The 14,583-nt window shown below is 43.0% G+C and overlaps 1 protein-coding gene across 1 annotated transcript in view; it reads left to right on the top strand.

Annotated features, from left to right (window-relative positions):
• Nucleotides 1-11,388, top strand: part of LOC113902867 (trophoblast Kunitz domain protein 1-like) — a 28,590-nt gene extending 17,202 nt beyond the window's left edge. The window contains 10 exon segments of the mRNA XM_027558210.1: nucleotides 1,090-1,133; nucleotides 2,326-2,424; nucleotides 2,917-3,000; nucleotides 4,085-4,156; nucleotides 5,404-5,502; nucleotides 6,007-6,090; nucleotides 7,433-7,504; nucleotides 8,720-8,818; nucleotides 10,167-10,368; nucleotides 10,813-11,388. Of these exon segments, the coding sequence (XP_027414011.1) occupies nucleotides 1,090-1,133; nucleotides 2,326-2,424; nucleotides 2,917-3,000; nucleotides 4,085-4,156; nucleotides 5,404-5,502; nucleotides 6,007-6,090; nucleotides 7,433-7,504; nucleotides 8,720-8,818; nucleotides 10,167-10,368; nucleotide 10,813 (856 nt within the window). The 3' untranslated portion in view covers nucleotides 10,814-11,388.
• Nucleotides 11,389-14,583: the final 3,195 nt, after the last annotated feature.

Raw genomic sequence — 14,583 nt, 5'->3', positions numbered from 1 at the left:
TTAAAACAGGGAGGGTGGTGATATGAGGGTTCTGTGTTCTCTAGGACATGGAGGCTCCCCACAACTCCATTTCCACTTTGCTTTGCACATCTACTCATTGTGGTGTGCCTAGAATTATCTGTAGTAACAAGGTGCGATCCCTATGTTAGTGGTTGTCCTGAGTCTGGTCATCAGATTAACTGAGTTTTTGAACATGGAGGTGGGGTAATGGAATTTCCCAGTTTTAGACACTTTGCCAAATACTGACAAATGGGTGCACATGGTTGGCTCCTGAACTCGGGACAATACTGAGACTCAACATGCAGAATGCGTGTTACCTCCCCCAACTTCCTCTCTGAGTTAAATTGCGTTGTTGCACACCCCATGGGTGTTTGGGTAACTGGATATTGTTTCAAGAGACACCACATATTTGGTGTCAAGGAAACCCAACTCACTCTCCCTTGTGCTTTGGGAGCTCAGGTGAGTGGCGGGCCAGGGGAGTAATGAAAGTGGGACACTGCACCCAGAAGCTGTTACCAGGTGTTGGTATTTTCAGAGTTCCAGGCAGAATAGGAAAGTATATCAAGTGGGTTGTGACAGGGTGCATCTTGTCCAGACCCTGTCACCCTCAAACCATGTGTCCTCCGGCAAGTCATGTATAGTCCTCATGTTATCAGCAGATAAGTGCTGCATGCGTTCTGGGAACATATTACGAGTCATAAATATAAAGAGCTTATTCACATTTCATGGCCATGTTTGGTCATTTTACACCAGGAAATGTTCCTGAAACAGTTCTCTACCTACTTACTTGAGGCCAGAAAGAATGAATATTTATGGGACAAGTAATGATTATCCCTGTATTTAAAAATTAAGCACACAAACCTGGACCACTGAGAACAACAACTGCCAGGAAAGCATGAAACCCAGGCCTTGTGTGGTTGGTTCATGGACCAAGGCTTGTACAATACTAGAAAATTTTCTGTGCCTTTCCTCTGTCTTACATTTTCCTATCATTTTATTTTCATATGTGAACATTGTCCTGGATCATGGTGAAATATTCTTGAAATGTTTGTCTTTTCTAGGTGTGAAGATTGTCGGAAAGGGAGCCAGTATACTAATAGGATTGGCTGAAATAGTCAAGAAGGCACTTAAAGGTTAGGACTTTCTGCTCCTCTGGGGAGAGAAGAGGGCACTGAGCCTGAGGTCAGTCACCACTGGCTGACGATTCAATACATACAAGTCTTGAGTTAAACCTCAATAAAAATCCATAAATATTGGCTCAGAGAGCTTATCAGGTGGGGCTAAATGGTCATGAGTTGAGGGTGCTCTACTCAGAAGGTCATGGAGGCGCATCCAACTCCACTAACCTGTGCCCTAAAGATCTCCTCCATTTCAGTGTTTCTGAGTTTTTTCCTGTACGTTACTCTGAGAACAGTGATTAAGAGTTTTCCTGAGTTTGATTGAGCTTTTGAGCATGGAGGTAGAGAGGAAATTTCAAGGTTCAGTCACTTGTTCAGAAACATGATAACTTGAGAACAAATGGCTGGCACTGAAGTCTGGGCTTCTCCATACCTCAACTTGTGGCATTGGCACTAACTCCACAGATATGGTATCCAAGGTTAATGGACACTGGGTGGCCCGTTCGGTGTTGGGAATTGGATGGTAGTTGGAAAAACCACATATTTGGTGTCAGGAAAAAGCCCAGACTCACCCTCGCCTGTGATTTGATGGCTCAGGTGAGGATTGGGGAGCGGTGAGTAGTAAAAGTAATCCCCTGGACCTAGAAACTCTCACCCGTTCTTTGTATTATTGAGTTCCTAGCCAATCAATAGTGTATCATATGGTTTGTGACATCATCGTATATTGTCTTGACCAGGCAACCCACATGCTTATTCCTGGGTAAGTCATCTGGGGTTTCCTCATCTGAACAGGGGAAACAAGTTACATTAGTTCTTAGAACAGATGAAGAGTTATGAAAGGAAAGACTTTATTCATGTGTCATGACCTAATTTGTCTATTTTCCAACACAGTGTGTTAATCTGAAAAAATCATTCTCTACATACTTTCTGTGGCCAAGTAAAAATATTTCTTTATCAAACAATGTTTATTCCCATATTATTAAGGGTAATCAAAAGATCCGAGCCACGAGGGGAGCAGCTGCAGGGAAAGCAAGAAACACAGCCCTTTGGGGTAGCATATGGGAGCAAGGCTGATACAATATTAGGAAAGTCTCCAGGCCCTTTCCCCTGTTGTCTTTTGACTGGTATTATATTATGCATCTGTGTTCCTTTTCTAGTTTCATGGACCATGTCTTCTGAAACTCTTGAAATTTACTCTCTTTCATAGGTCAGGTGATGATTTCTGGGATACAGTTCGATAACCATACGCAAGAGGAAATGCCAACACTCCAGATTGAATACTCAACACTCATTGAGGAGAATAAAGGTTTGTATTTTCTGGACCTCGGGGAAGAGGGATGGGCACTGAGATCAGATCCATGATCAATGATTCAGTCAATACACCTATTTCGTGAAATCTCAACAGAGCATAAATATTTCATGGTGAATTAGTGCATGTTCTGCCAATAAGCATTCATCAAAAAAAAATTCTTTACCTACTTACTTTGTGCCACAAAGAATATTTGGGTGTCAAATAATGAGTCTTCTGCTATCACGAGAAATAATTAAGGCAAGCTGGGATGAATGTTCTGCAGGGAATATAAGAAAGAGCCCTGTGTAGGTTGACTCCTGAACCAAAGCTGAGACATTATTAGGAAAGTCTCCAGGCCCATTCCCATGTTCTATTTTGACTATTGCATATTATCCATATTTTTTTCCCTCATTTGTACTGTTGATGACTATTTTTATCCATATTTGATCATTGTTTTAGTCCATGGACCAGGCCTCCTGCAACTCTTGGATTTACTGTCTTTCCTAGGTGTGGAGACTAGCCATAAACAGAGACTTGAGAAGCGTGCAGTACTACCTGTGGTTAAAGGTATCCTCGGCGGCGTGCTTAAAGGTTGGTGTTCTTCCTGTAGCTCTGGGGAGAGGAGAGAGCACTGAGACTGGGAACAGTCCTCACTGGCTCATGAGTCAATCAAAATTCCTGTTTAGTGAAACCGCAAGAAGAATCCACAATTGTGGGGATTCAGAGAGCCTCTGGGCTGTTAAAACAGGGAGGGTGGTGATGTGAGCATCTTCCTGAGTTTGGTCATGAGATTAACTGAGTTATTGAACATGGAGGTGGGTTAATGGAACTTCCCAGTTTTAGACACTTTGACAAATAATGACGAAGGGGCGCACATGGCTGGCCCCTGAACTCGGGATAATTCTGAGACTCAACATGCTGAATGCATGTTACCTCCCCTGATTTCCTCTCCAAATTAAATTGCATTGTTGCACACCCCATGGGTGTTTGGGTAACTGGATATTGTTTTGAGAGACACCACATATTTGGTGTCAAGGAAACCCAACTCACTCTCCCTTGTGCTTTGGGAGCTCAGGTGAGTGCTGGGCCAGGAGAGTAATGAATGTGGGACACTGCACCCAGAAGCTGTCACCAGTTATCGGTATTTTCAGAGTTCCAGGCAGAATAGGAGAATATATCAAGTTGGTTGTGACAGGGTGTATCTTGTTTGGATCCTGTCACCCTCAAACCATGTGTCCTCCAGCAAGTCATGTATAGTCCTCATCTGAACAGCTAATAAGTGCTGCATGAGTTCTGGGAAAATACTACGAGTCATAAATATAAACAGCTTATTCACATTTCATGGCTATGTTTGGTCATTTTATGCCAGTAAATCTTCATGAAACAGTTCTGTACCTACTCACTTAGGGCCAGAAAGAATGAATATTTATGGGATAAGTAATAATTATCCCTCTATATAAAAATTAATCACACAGACCTGGACCACTGAGAACAGCAACTGCCAGGAAAGCATGAAACCCAGGCCTTGTGGTGGGTTCAAGGACCAAGGCTTGTACAATACTAGAAAATTTTCTGTGCCTTTCCTCTGTCTTACATTTTCCTATCGTTTTATTTTCATACGTGAACATTGTCCTGGATCATGGTGCAATATTCCTGAAATGTTTGTCTTTCCTAGGTGTCAAGATTTTTGGACAGGGAGCCAGTGTACTAACAGGATTGGCTGAAATCATCAAGAAAGCACTTAAAGGTTAGGACTTTCTGCTCCTCTGGGGAGAGAGGAGGGCACTGAGCCTGCGGTCAGTCACCACTGGCTGACGATTCAATACATATGAGTCTTGAGTGAAACCTCAATAAAATCCATAAATATTGGCTCAGAGAGCTTATCAGGTGGGGCTAAACGGTCATGAGGTGAGGGTGCTCTGCTCAGGAAGGCATGGAGGCTCCATCCAACTCTACTACACTCATGTCCTAAAGATCTCCTCCATTTCACAGTTTCTGAGTTTTTTTCCTGTACATTACTCTCAGAACAGGGATTCAGAGTTTTCCTGAGTTTGTTTACTGGTTTGATTGAGTTTTTGAGGATGGAGGTAGGGTGGAAAGTTCCATTTTCAGTCACTTGTTCAGAAACATGATAACTCGAGAACACATGGCTGGCATCTATAGTCAGGGCAGTCTTGATACCTCAACCTGCGGCATCGGCCCTGACTCCACAGACACAGTATCAGAAATCAAAGGACAGTGGGTGGCCCATTGGGTGTTGGGAATTGGATGGTTGGTGGAAAGACCACGCATTTGGTGTCAGGAGAAATAGACTCACCCAGACTCAGCCTCCCCTGTGATGTGAGGGTTCAGGTGAGTCTTGGGAGAGGTGTGTAGTGATAGTAAGACCCTGGATCTAGAAACTCTCACCAGTTCTCTGTATTGTCGAGTTCTTAGCCAATATATAGCGTATCAAATTAGTTGCGATGTGATAGTATATTGTCCTGACCAGGCCACCCACATGCTTTTGTCCTGACCAAGTCATCTGCTGTTTCCTCATCTGAACAAGGGAAACATTAGTTTTGGAACAGGATTCCAAAAGAATGGAACAGGGCTACACTAGTTCTTAGAACAGATGACAAGTTACGAATAGAAAGACTTTATTCACATGTCAAGAACAGATTTGTCCATTTTCCAACATGATGTGTTATTGTGAAAAAAGATTCTCTACCTGCATGCCTTGGCCAGGTAAAATATTTCTTTATCAAATAATGTTCATTCCTGTATTAAGAGTAATCAAAAGATGTTGAGCCATGTAGGAGGGCAACTGCAGGGAAAGAAAGAAGCTCAGCCCTTGTAGGGTAGCCTGTGGGAGCAAGGCTGATGCAGTATAATGAAAGTGACCAGGCCCTTACCCTTGTTGTCTTGATTGTTATTATCTCATTCATGCTTGATCCTTTTCCTGTTTCCATTCCAAGGCCTCCTGAAACTCTTGAAATTTACTCTCTTTCATAGGTCAGGTGATGATTTCTGGAATACAATTTGACAACCATACACAAGAGGAATTGCCAACACTCAAGATTGAATACTCAACACTCATTGAGGAGAATAAAGGTTTGTATTTTCTGGACCTTGCAGAAGAGGGAAGGGTACTGAGATTCAGATCAATGACCAATTACCAATGATTTAATCAATAAACCTATATCTTGAGACCTCAACATTGCATAAATGTTTCATGGTGAGTTTTGTGCATGTTCCACCAAGATGTATAATTCTCAGAAAACTTCTTTACCTTCTTAGTTTGGGCAAGGAAAAATATTTAGGTGTCAAAAAATGAGTATTCTGCTATCATGAAAAGAAATTAGAAAAACCTGGTATGAGTGTTCTGTAGGGAATGTGTGAAACAGTCCTCTGTAGGTTGACTCTTGATATCAAAGCTGAGACATTATTAGGAAAGTCTCCAGTCCCTTTCCCATGTCCTGTTTTGACAGCTGTTTATTATCCATATTTGTTCCCTCCTTCGTCCACTCTTCACTACCATTTTATTATGCATATTTGATCCTTGTTTTAGTTCATGGACCAGGCCTCCTGAAATCTGGAATTTTCTGTCTTTCATAGGTGTGGAGACAAGCCAGAAGCGGGTACTTGAGAAGCGTTCAGTAGTACATGTGGTCAAAAGTATCCTAGGTGGTGTGATTAAAGGTTTGATCTTCTTGTATTTCTGGGGAGAGGAGAGGGCCCTGATTTTGGGAACAGTAACCACTGGCCAATGATTCAATCAAAATACCTGTTGAATGAAACCTGAAGAAGAATCCATAAAAGTTGGCATTCAGAAAGCTTTTGGGCTGTTAAATTAGGGAGGTTGGTGATATGAGGGTCCTGTGTTCTCTAGGAAATTGAGTCTCCCCACAACTTCACTTCCACTTTGCCTTGCACATCTCACTCATTTTGGTGTGTCTAGATTTATCCTTAATATTACTGTGAGATCCGCATGTGAGTTGTCTTCCTGAGGTTGGTCATAAGATTAACTGAATTACTGAACATGGATGTGAAGTAATGGAACTTCCCAGTTTTAGACACTTTGTCAAATCATGAGGGATGTGCTCACATGGTTGGTATCTGAAGCGAGGACAGTTCTGAGACCTCAGCATGAAGAATGTATATTAACTCCCCCAATTTCCTATCCGAATTAAATTGCGTTGTTGCACACCCAGTGGGTGTTTGGGGAATTGGATGTTGTTTCTAGAGACACCACATATTTGGTGTCAAGGAAACCCAACTCACTCTCCCTTGTGCTTTGGGAGCTCAGGTGAGTGCTGGGCCAGGGGAGTAATGAAAGTGGGACACTGCACCCAGAAGCTGTTACCAGGTGTTGGTATTTTCAGAGTTCAGGGCAGAATAGGATAGTGTATCAAGTGGGTTGTGACAGGGTGTATCTTGTTTGGACCCTGTCACCCTCATGCCATGTGTCCTCTGGCAAGTCATCTATAGTTCTCATGTGATCAGCAGATAAGTGTTGCATGAGTTCTTTGAACATGGAGCAAAGTTTCTTCAGTCATGTCTGACTCTTTGCGACCCATGGACTATAGCCTGCTAGATTCCTCTGTCCATGGGATTTTCAAGGCAAGAATCCTGGAGTGGGTTGCCATTTCCTTCTCCACTGAACGTATTATCAGTCATAAATATAAGCAGTTTATTCACATTTCATGGCCGTGTTTGGTCATTTTCCACAAGGATATGTTCATGAAATATTTCTCTACCTACTTACTTGGGGCCAAAAGAAAGAATGTTTATGGGTCAAATAATGATCATCCTTCTATTTAAAAATTAATCACATGGACCCTGACCACTCAGAAATGGAACTGCTGGGAAAGGATGAAAACCAGCCCTAGGCTCATGGGACCAAGGCTTGAACAATATTAGCAAATTGTCCAGGCCTTTTCCTTTCTCCACTTTTTCCTATGATTTTATTTTTCATATTTGAATGTTGTCCTTGTTCATGGTCCAATAGTTGTGAAAATTTTGAAATGTTTGTCTTTCTTAGGTACCAAGATTTTCGGAAAGGGAGCCAGTATACTAACAGGATTGGCTGAGATAGTCAAGAAAGCACTTAAAGGTTAGAACTTTCTGCACCTCTGGGGAGAGAGGAGGGCACTGAGCCTGAGGTCAGTCACCACTGGCTGATGATTCAACACATATGCCTATTGAGTGAAACCTCAATAAAAATCCATAAATATTGGCTCAGAGAGCTTATGACGTGGGAAGAAATGGTCATGAGGTGAGGGTGCTCTGCTCAGGAAGGCATGGAGGCTCCGTCCACCTCCACTCCTCCCATGTCCGAAGGATCTCCTCCATTTCATGGTTTCTGAGTTATTTCCTGTATGTTAGTCCGAGAACAGTGATTGAGTTTTCCTGAGTTTGGTCGCTGGTTCTATTGACTTTTTGAGCATGGAGGTGGAGTCATGGAAATTTCGAGTTTCAGTCACTTGGTCAGAAGCATGATAACTCGAGAACACTCAATGCCCTGACCTCAGATGGCTGGCATCTGAGGTCAGGGCATTCCTGATACCTCAACCTGTGGCATCGGCCCTGACTCCACAGATATGATATCAGAAGTCAATGGACAATGGGAGGCCTGTTGGGTGCTGGGAATTGGATGGTTGGTGGAAAAACCATGTATTTGGTGTCAGAAAAATAGACTCAGCCAGGCTCACCCTCCCCTGTGATGTGAGGGCTCAGGTGAGGCTTGGGGAAAGGTGAGTAGTGAAAGTAAGACCCTGGACCTGGAAACGCTCACTGGTCATTTGTATTGTTGAGTTCCTAGCCAATCAATAGTGTATCAAATGTGACGTGACATGACAGTATCTTGTCCTGACCAGGCCAGCCACATGCTTGTTTCCTGAGGCAAATCATCAACATGAGGAAACATGTTACATTAGTTCTTAGAAGGGATGATGAGTTATGAATAGAAAGACTTTATTCACTTGTCATGAACAGATTTGTCCATTTTCCATCAGAATGTTTTAATCTGAAAAAAGATGTCTACCTACATAGTTTGGCCAAGTAAAAGTATTTCTCTATCAAATAATGTTTATTCCTGTGTTAAGAGTAATCAAAAGATGTTGATCCATGGAGGAGGGCAACTGCAGGGAAAGCAAGAAACAGCCCTTGTTGGGTAGCCTGTGGGAGCAAGGCTGATAAAATATAACGAAAGTCTCCAGGCCCCTTCCCTTGTTGTCTTTTGACTGGTATTATCTTATCCATGTTTGATCCTTTTCCTGTTTCACGGACCAGGCCTCCTTAAATTCTTGAAATTTACTCTCCTTCATAGGTCAGGTGATGATTTCCAGAATACAGTTCGATAACCATACGCAAGAGGAATTGCCAACACTCAATATGGAATACTCAACACTCAATGAGGAGAATAAAGGTTTGTAGTGTCTGCACCACCCACTCCAGTGTTCTTGCCTGGAGAATCCCAGGGACAGGGGAGCCTGATGAGCTGCCATCTATGGGGTTGCACAGAGTCGGACATGACTGAAGCGATTTAGCAGCAGCAGCAGTGTCTGCACCTTGGGGAAGAGGGAAGGGCACTGAGATTCAGATCAATGACCAATGATTCCTTCCATAAGCCTTTCTATTGAAACCTGAACAGTGCATAAGTATTTGGGTTCAGAGAGTTTTCTGGGTGGTCAATACCATTGCAAGGTGCTGTACTAATTGGGGAATGGAGGCTCCACACACCTCCACTGTTCCTTGGCCCTACTCCTCTCCTCCATTTCACTGTGATGTTTCATGTATATTCATCTGGGAACAGTAGGTAAGTGTTGTCCAAAGTTTAGTCATCATTAACACTCAGTTATTGAACATGGAGTTGGGATCATGGACCTCTCCATTTTAACCATTTGGTCATAAGCAAAACTAAGTGGGGACCACGTTGCTTGCACTAAAGTGAGGACAATCTTGGGTGCTTAACCTGTGGGGGTAACTGTATAGATTTCATACCAGACATCAATTGACTGGGGGACACCCAGTGGGTGTCTGGAGAATTGCTTAGTGTTGGTAGAGACACCACATATTTGTGATAGGATAAATCCAGGCTCAGTCTGCCCTTTGATTTGGGGGCTTAGGTTACCTTACTTACAAGGAAGTAATGAAAGTAGGCCGCCAGCTCCAGAAACTCTTACAAGTAAACTGTGTTTCCCGAATTCCTGGTAGAATCATATATTATATCAGATGCATTGTGACACCATAGTAACTTGTCCTGACTCTACCATCCACATGCTCTGTTTCATGGGAAAAGTTATCTTCAATTTCCTCATCTGAAGAGGGGAAATATATTACATACATCCTTTGAACAGAGTTCCAGTCATGAATATAAAGAATTTATGCCCTGCCTCCTTAGTGTCTACAGCGTTTGAAAGTTTAGTTTCCTGACAAGGAACTGAACCTAGGACTACTTAATTGGAATACAGATTCTTAACCACTGGGCCACCTCAGAAGTCTTATAGATGTTCTTCAGCTTATCAAAGGCATTATACCTATCTTTCTTAGAAGACTTCATGAGGAGATATACATTTGTATATGACTACTATATCATGTCATCCCTAGCAACATTCATATTCTGTCCCAGAAGGGGTGTTTTCAAATGGGCATTTCAATTTGACCACACTCCACAACCCTAACATTCTCTCTTGCAAACAAACCGGTGGTTCTAGTTGTTGTCCTTGTACGGAGCAGTGATGACCATCCTCATAACTGAGCCATTGCCCCTCTAGTTTCCCCAGCTTTTATGCCTGCTTTCTGCGTGGAGCCTAAATTTGTTGGTGTCTGCAACGCCTCGATGACCAGGTACTTCTACAATGCCCAGACCGGGCACTGTGAGCTGTTTGTATATAGCGGTTGCGGAGGAAACGAAAACAACTTCCCAACATTGGAGGAGTGCATGAAGACCTGCTATCCAAAGGCACAGTCCCTGTGGTAAGACAGGGGCCAGGGCACAGGAGGAGGGAAGGGCTGGGGAAATGGGTGGAGCTCAGGGGGCCACACACCATTCCCCCTGCACAGTGTCTTCCTCCTCGCTGCTGCCAGGAGAAGAGGTTGCAGTGTCCTGTGAAACCCACACTGAGCGAGTTCTCCAGGGAGAGGATGGCAGAAGGTCAACCCCAGATATCTCTTTGTGATCATCTGAGCCTGATCACATGCTCCTCTTTCTCATTTGGGAACACTGACTCAGCCACCCTCCAGGGGCAGGTCTGCAGTGCTCCTGAGTGCCCCACCTAGGCTTGGAAAATTCACTTCCTTTTTGTTTGTGATTCGGGAATGTGGTTCCATATTGTTTTGAAAATATGGGATCTATTAAGTTGACCATTGTCTAGGTCTGGGGCTACACTGATGGCTCAACAAGTTCCTTTCTTTCTGCAGATGACATGTGAAGAGTAGTCCCTGAAACTCTGATGTCCGAGGAGGACTCCTGCAGGGTGGGCTGTGTCTACATCTGAACCTCTTCAGTCTCCTCACCGTCCTTCTCTCCCTACCCTCCTCAGCAGAGCGTGCCTATTTCCTTTCCTCTATTGGTCAACATGTCTAATTCTGTTCTATCCAGGTGACTCTCATCACGGTGAGAGCATGTCTTCCTTTTACCCCTAGCACTTCACACAGTTCCTGACACCAAAGAGGCTGTTTATAATTATTTGAGTAAGGAAGGAGTAAGGTAGGAACACATTCCTCATGACATTAACTCAGAGCCTGCAGTGTAACACAGGATTTTTGTTTTCACCCCCATCCTCACGGCATCCTCAACTACATCCCTGTCCCCACCATCACTGCTCTCCTTGTGGGTGTCCAAGATGGTATTTCCAGCATCCAGTCCTGAGCATCAGTCATGAGAGAAGAGTTTCATTTAAAAATGTTTCTTGATCGTACAATGATTTGCAATTTTCATTTCTGTAGCCTCAAGCACTATGGGTTATATTTTAATAAATGCACATTCAAAATTAAACTGACTGGAGTGGAGTCTGTTGTTTGTAACTACAAACCTCACCCAATAGGGTCCATGGAAATGGTGGTCCTTTTCACTGTTCTGCAGACAGTGGGCACCTCCCCTTTCCCTTTCCACAGACTGTGCCCTACTGGGCATAGGAAGCAAACTCATTAAACAACTTCTTAATAGCTGCACAGAATCCTGGGAGATACACACGTCAACATGACAGCTTTTCTTCCTTACTTCTAAGTTCAGTCAAACTGGGGGGCAGGTTGTCCTTCTGACTTTCAGAAGAGAATGGGTATGAGGTTCAGTTGTCCACTTTTCTAAGAAATCTGATTCCTTGAGGTCACATGTGGGGAGGGGGCTTCTAACTTCAGGTAAAGAAAGGGCAACTACTGTTTAGTATCCCTGGCTCTGTGTTAGCATTTTGCCTGCATTTTTCTATTCATCATGCTAAGAATCCTTCAAGGCAGGAGATGGAGACATAGTGATGGCACTTAGCTGCTGTATTCATTTCCTAACGTGGCAGGGAATCCCACTCTCCCAAGCAGAGGGTCTTTGATGATGCTTTCTTTCTCAGCATCTTGGGAGATTTAGAATGGAGGCAACTTTGGAAACAGACAATATCTGTTTCACTATGTCACAGAGGACAGAGCAAGTTTAGTATTAGTTTTTGAATAAAGGAGAACACACAGGGTGTTGGTGCTCTTTTTCATATCTTTCCAGTCCTGGGAAAATTGTCAACATCTCTGAGCTTTGCTTTCTTTATAAAAATAAGGAGAAGGCTTGTACTTGTCAATGTTCCTAACCAGAGAACATGAAAATACTCCCATTTCTAGTTGAACTTGTTGGGTTTATTACTCACTGCACCAAGGAAGTGGTATTATCTTGGAAAACAAGAGTCAGTCCTCTTCAGACAATTTTAAAAAGAACTTATAAGATGTGGGCTTCTGAGTTGAATTTGGGGAAGATTTCAGATGGCTGGCTTTGTCTGGATGGATGATATATAGGAAGTGTGATAGTTCTCTGAGTACCTTAATCTTAACTCTAAGAGGCAAAGACTAGACAGGGGTTAGAGTTGTACTTGGCCCAAAACTAACAGTCACTCAAGACAGGAAGGTGTTTTGTCATATCGATGGGTTGCATAATGTTTCCTTTGCTCAGTGCTCAAACATGATTATCCAATGTCCTATTTTTGTGTAGATCTTTCACCAACCCAGAATGGTCTCATTGACGTGGAAGCATTGTAAAATGTTTATGCTGAGCAGGAGAACAGAAGGGCCATTGTGGTACCAGCTCAGGTCTTGGAACTCAGAGGTTGCTTTTCTCTTTCTCTATCAATCTCAAAGGGTTGTGACGAGAGAAAGAGATGTATTTGTTAAATGCTTTGTTCAAGTGTTAGCAGAGTAACCATCCGATGAATGTCAGACACGATAATAGTGATAGTAGTCCTATGCTGTTGCTGTTATTGTTCAGTCACCAGGTGTGTCCCACTCTTTGCGACCCCATGGACTGCAGCACACCAGGCCTCCCTGTCCCTCTCCCAAAGTTTGCCCAAGTTCACGTCAATTGCATCAGCTTTGCCATCCAGCCATCTCATCCTCTGACACTCTCTTCTCTTTCTGCCTCAGTCTGTCCTAGTATCAGGGGTTTTTCCAATGAGTTGGCTGTTCACATCAGATAATCAAAATTCTGGAACTTCAGCTTCAGCCTTACCCTTCCAATGAGTATTCAGGGATGATTTCCCTTAAGATTGACTAGTTTGATCTCTTTGCTGTCCAAGGGACCTGCAGGAGTGTTCTCCAGCATCACAGTTTGTAAGTATCAATTCTTCGGGCTCCTCCTTCTTTCTGGTCCAGGTCTCAGAACCATACATGACCACTGAGAAGACCTTAGACTTGAGTATATGGACCTTTTTTGGCAGAGTAATGTCTCTGCTTTTCAACACACTGTTTAGGTTTGTCATAGTTTTCCTAATAAGAAGCAATCATCTTCTGATTACATGGCTGCAGTCACCATCCATAGTGGCTTTAGAGACAAATTAGAGGAAATCTGTCACTACTTCTGCATTTTCCCCTTCTATTTGCCATGAAGTAATGGGGCCAGATGCCATGATCTTAATTCTTTAAATATTTAGTTTGAGCCAGCTCTTTCACTCTTCTCCTTCACCCTCATCAAGCAGCTCTTTAGTTACTCTTTGCTTTCTACCATTAGGCTGGTATCATTCACATATCTGAGGTTTCTCTCATCTATCTTGATTCCAGCTTGTAACTCACCCAGCCTGGCATTTCTCATGATGTGCTCAGCGTATAGGTTAAACAAACAGGGTTACACCGACATAGTTGATGAAACAGAGGTACATATTTTTATGAAATTCCCTTGCATTCTCTGTTATTCAGTGAATGTTGGCAATTTGGTCTCTGGTTCCTCTGCCTTTTTTAAACCCAGCTTGGACATCTGGAAGTTATTGGTTCACATAACACTGAAACCCAGCATGCAAGATTTCAAGCATGACTTAACCAGCATGGGAGGTAGGTGCAATTGTCCAACAGTTAGCACATTCTTTAGTACTATCCTTTTTGGGAATTGGGATGAGGATCAACTTTTTCCTATCCTGTGACCACTGCTGAGTGTTCCAGATTTGCTGCCATATTGAATGCAACACCTTGATTGCATCATCCTTTAGGGTTTTGCGTAACTCCTGGAATTCCATCGCATCCACTAACTTCATTAACAGCAGTGCTTCCTAAGGCCCACTTGACTTGGCAGTCCAGAATGTCTGGCTCTGGGTGTCTGACTACCACACCATCATATTAATCTGGTTCATTAAGATCTTTTTTGTACAGTTCTTCCATGTATTCTTTCCACCTTTTCTTGATCTTTTCAGCATCTACTAGGTCTCCACCTTTCTGTCTTTTATTGTGCCCATCTTTGGGTGAAATGTTCCCTTGATATTTCCAATTTTACTGCAGAGATCTCTGGTCTTTCTCCTTCTTTTGTTTTCTTCTAGTTTTATGCACTGCTCATTAAAGAAGGGCTTCTTTCTCTCTGTGCTGTTCTTTGGAACTGTGTCTTTAGCTGGATATACCTTTCCCTTTCTCCCTTGTTTTTTGCTTCTCTTCTTTCTTCAGCTACTTGTAAAGCCTCCTCAGATAACCACTTTGCCTTCTTGTTTTTCTTTTTCTTTGGAATAGTTTTGTTTGCTTCCT

This window comes from Bos indicus x Bos taurus, chromosome 13 (assembly GCF_003369695.1).
Source record: "Bos indicus x Bos taurus breed Angus x Brahman F1 hybrid chromosome 13, Bos_hybrid_MaternalHap_v2.0, whole genome shotgun sequence".
Taxonomy (NCBI): domain Eukaryota; kingdom Metazoa; phylum Chordata; class Mammalia; order Artiodactyla; family Bovidae; genus Bos; species Bos indicus x Bos taurus.
This window is presented reverse-complemented; position numbering and strand designations above follow the sequence as displayed.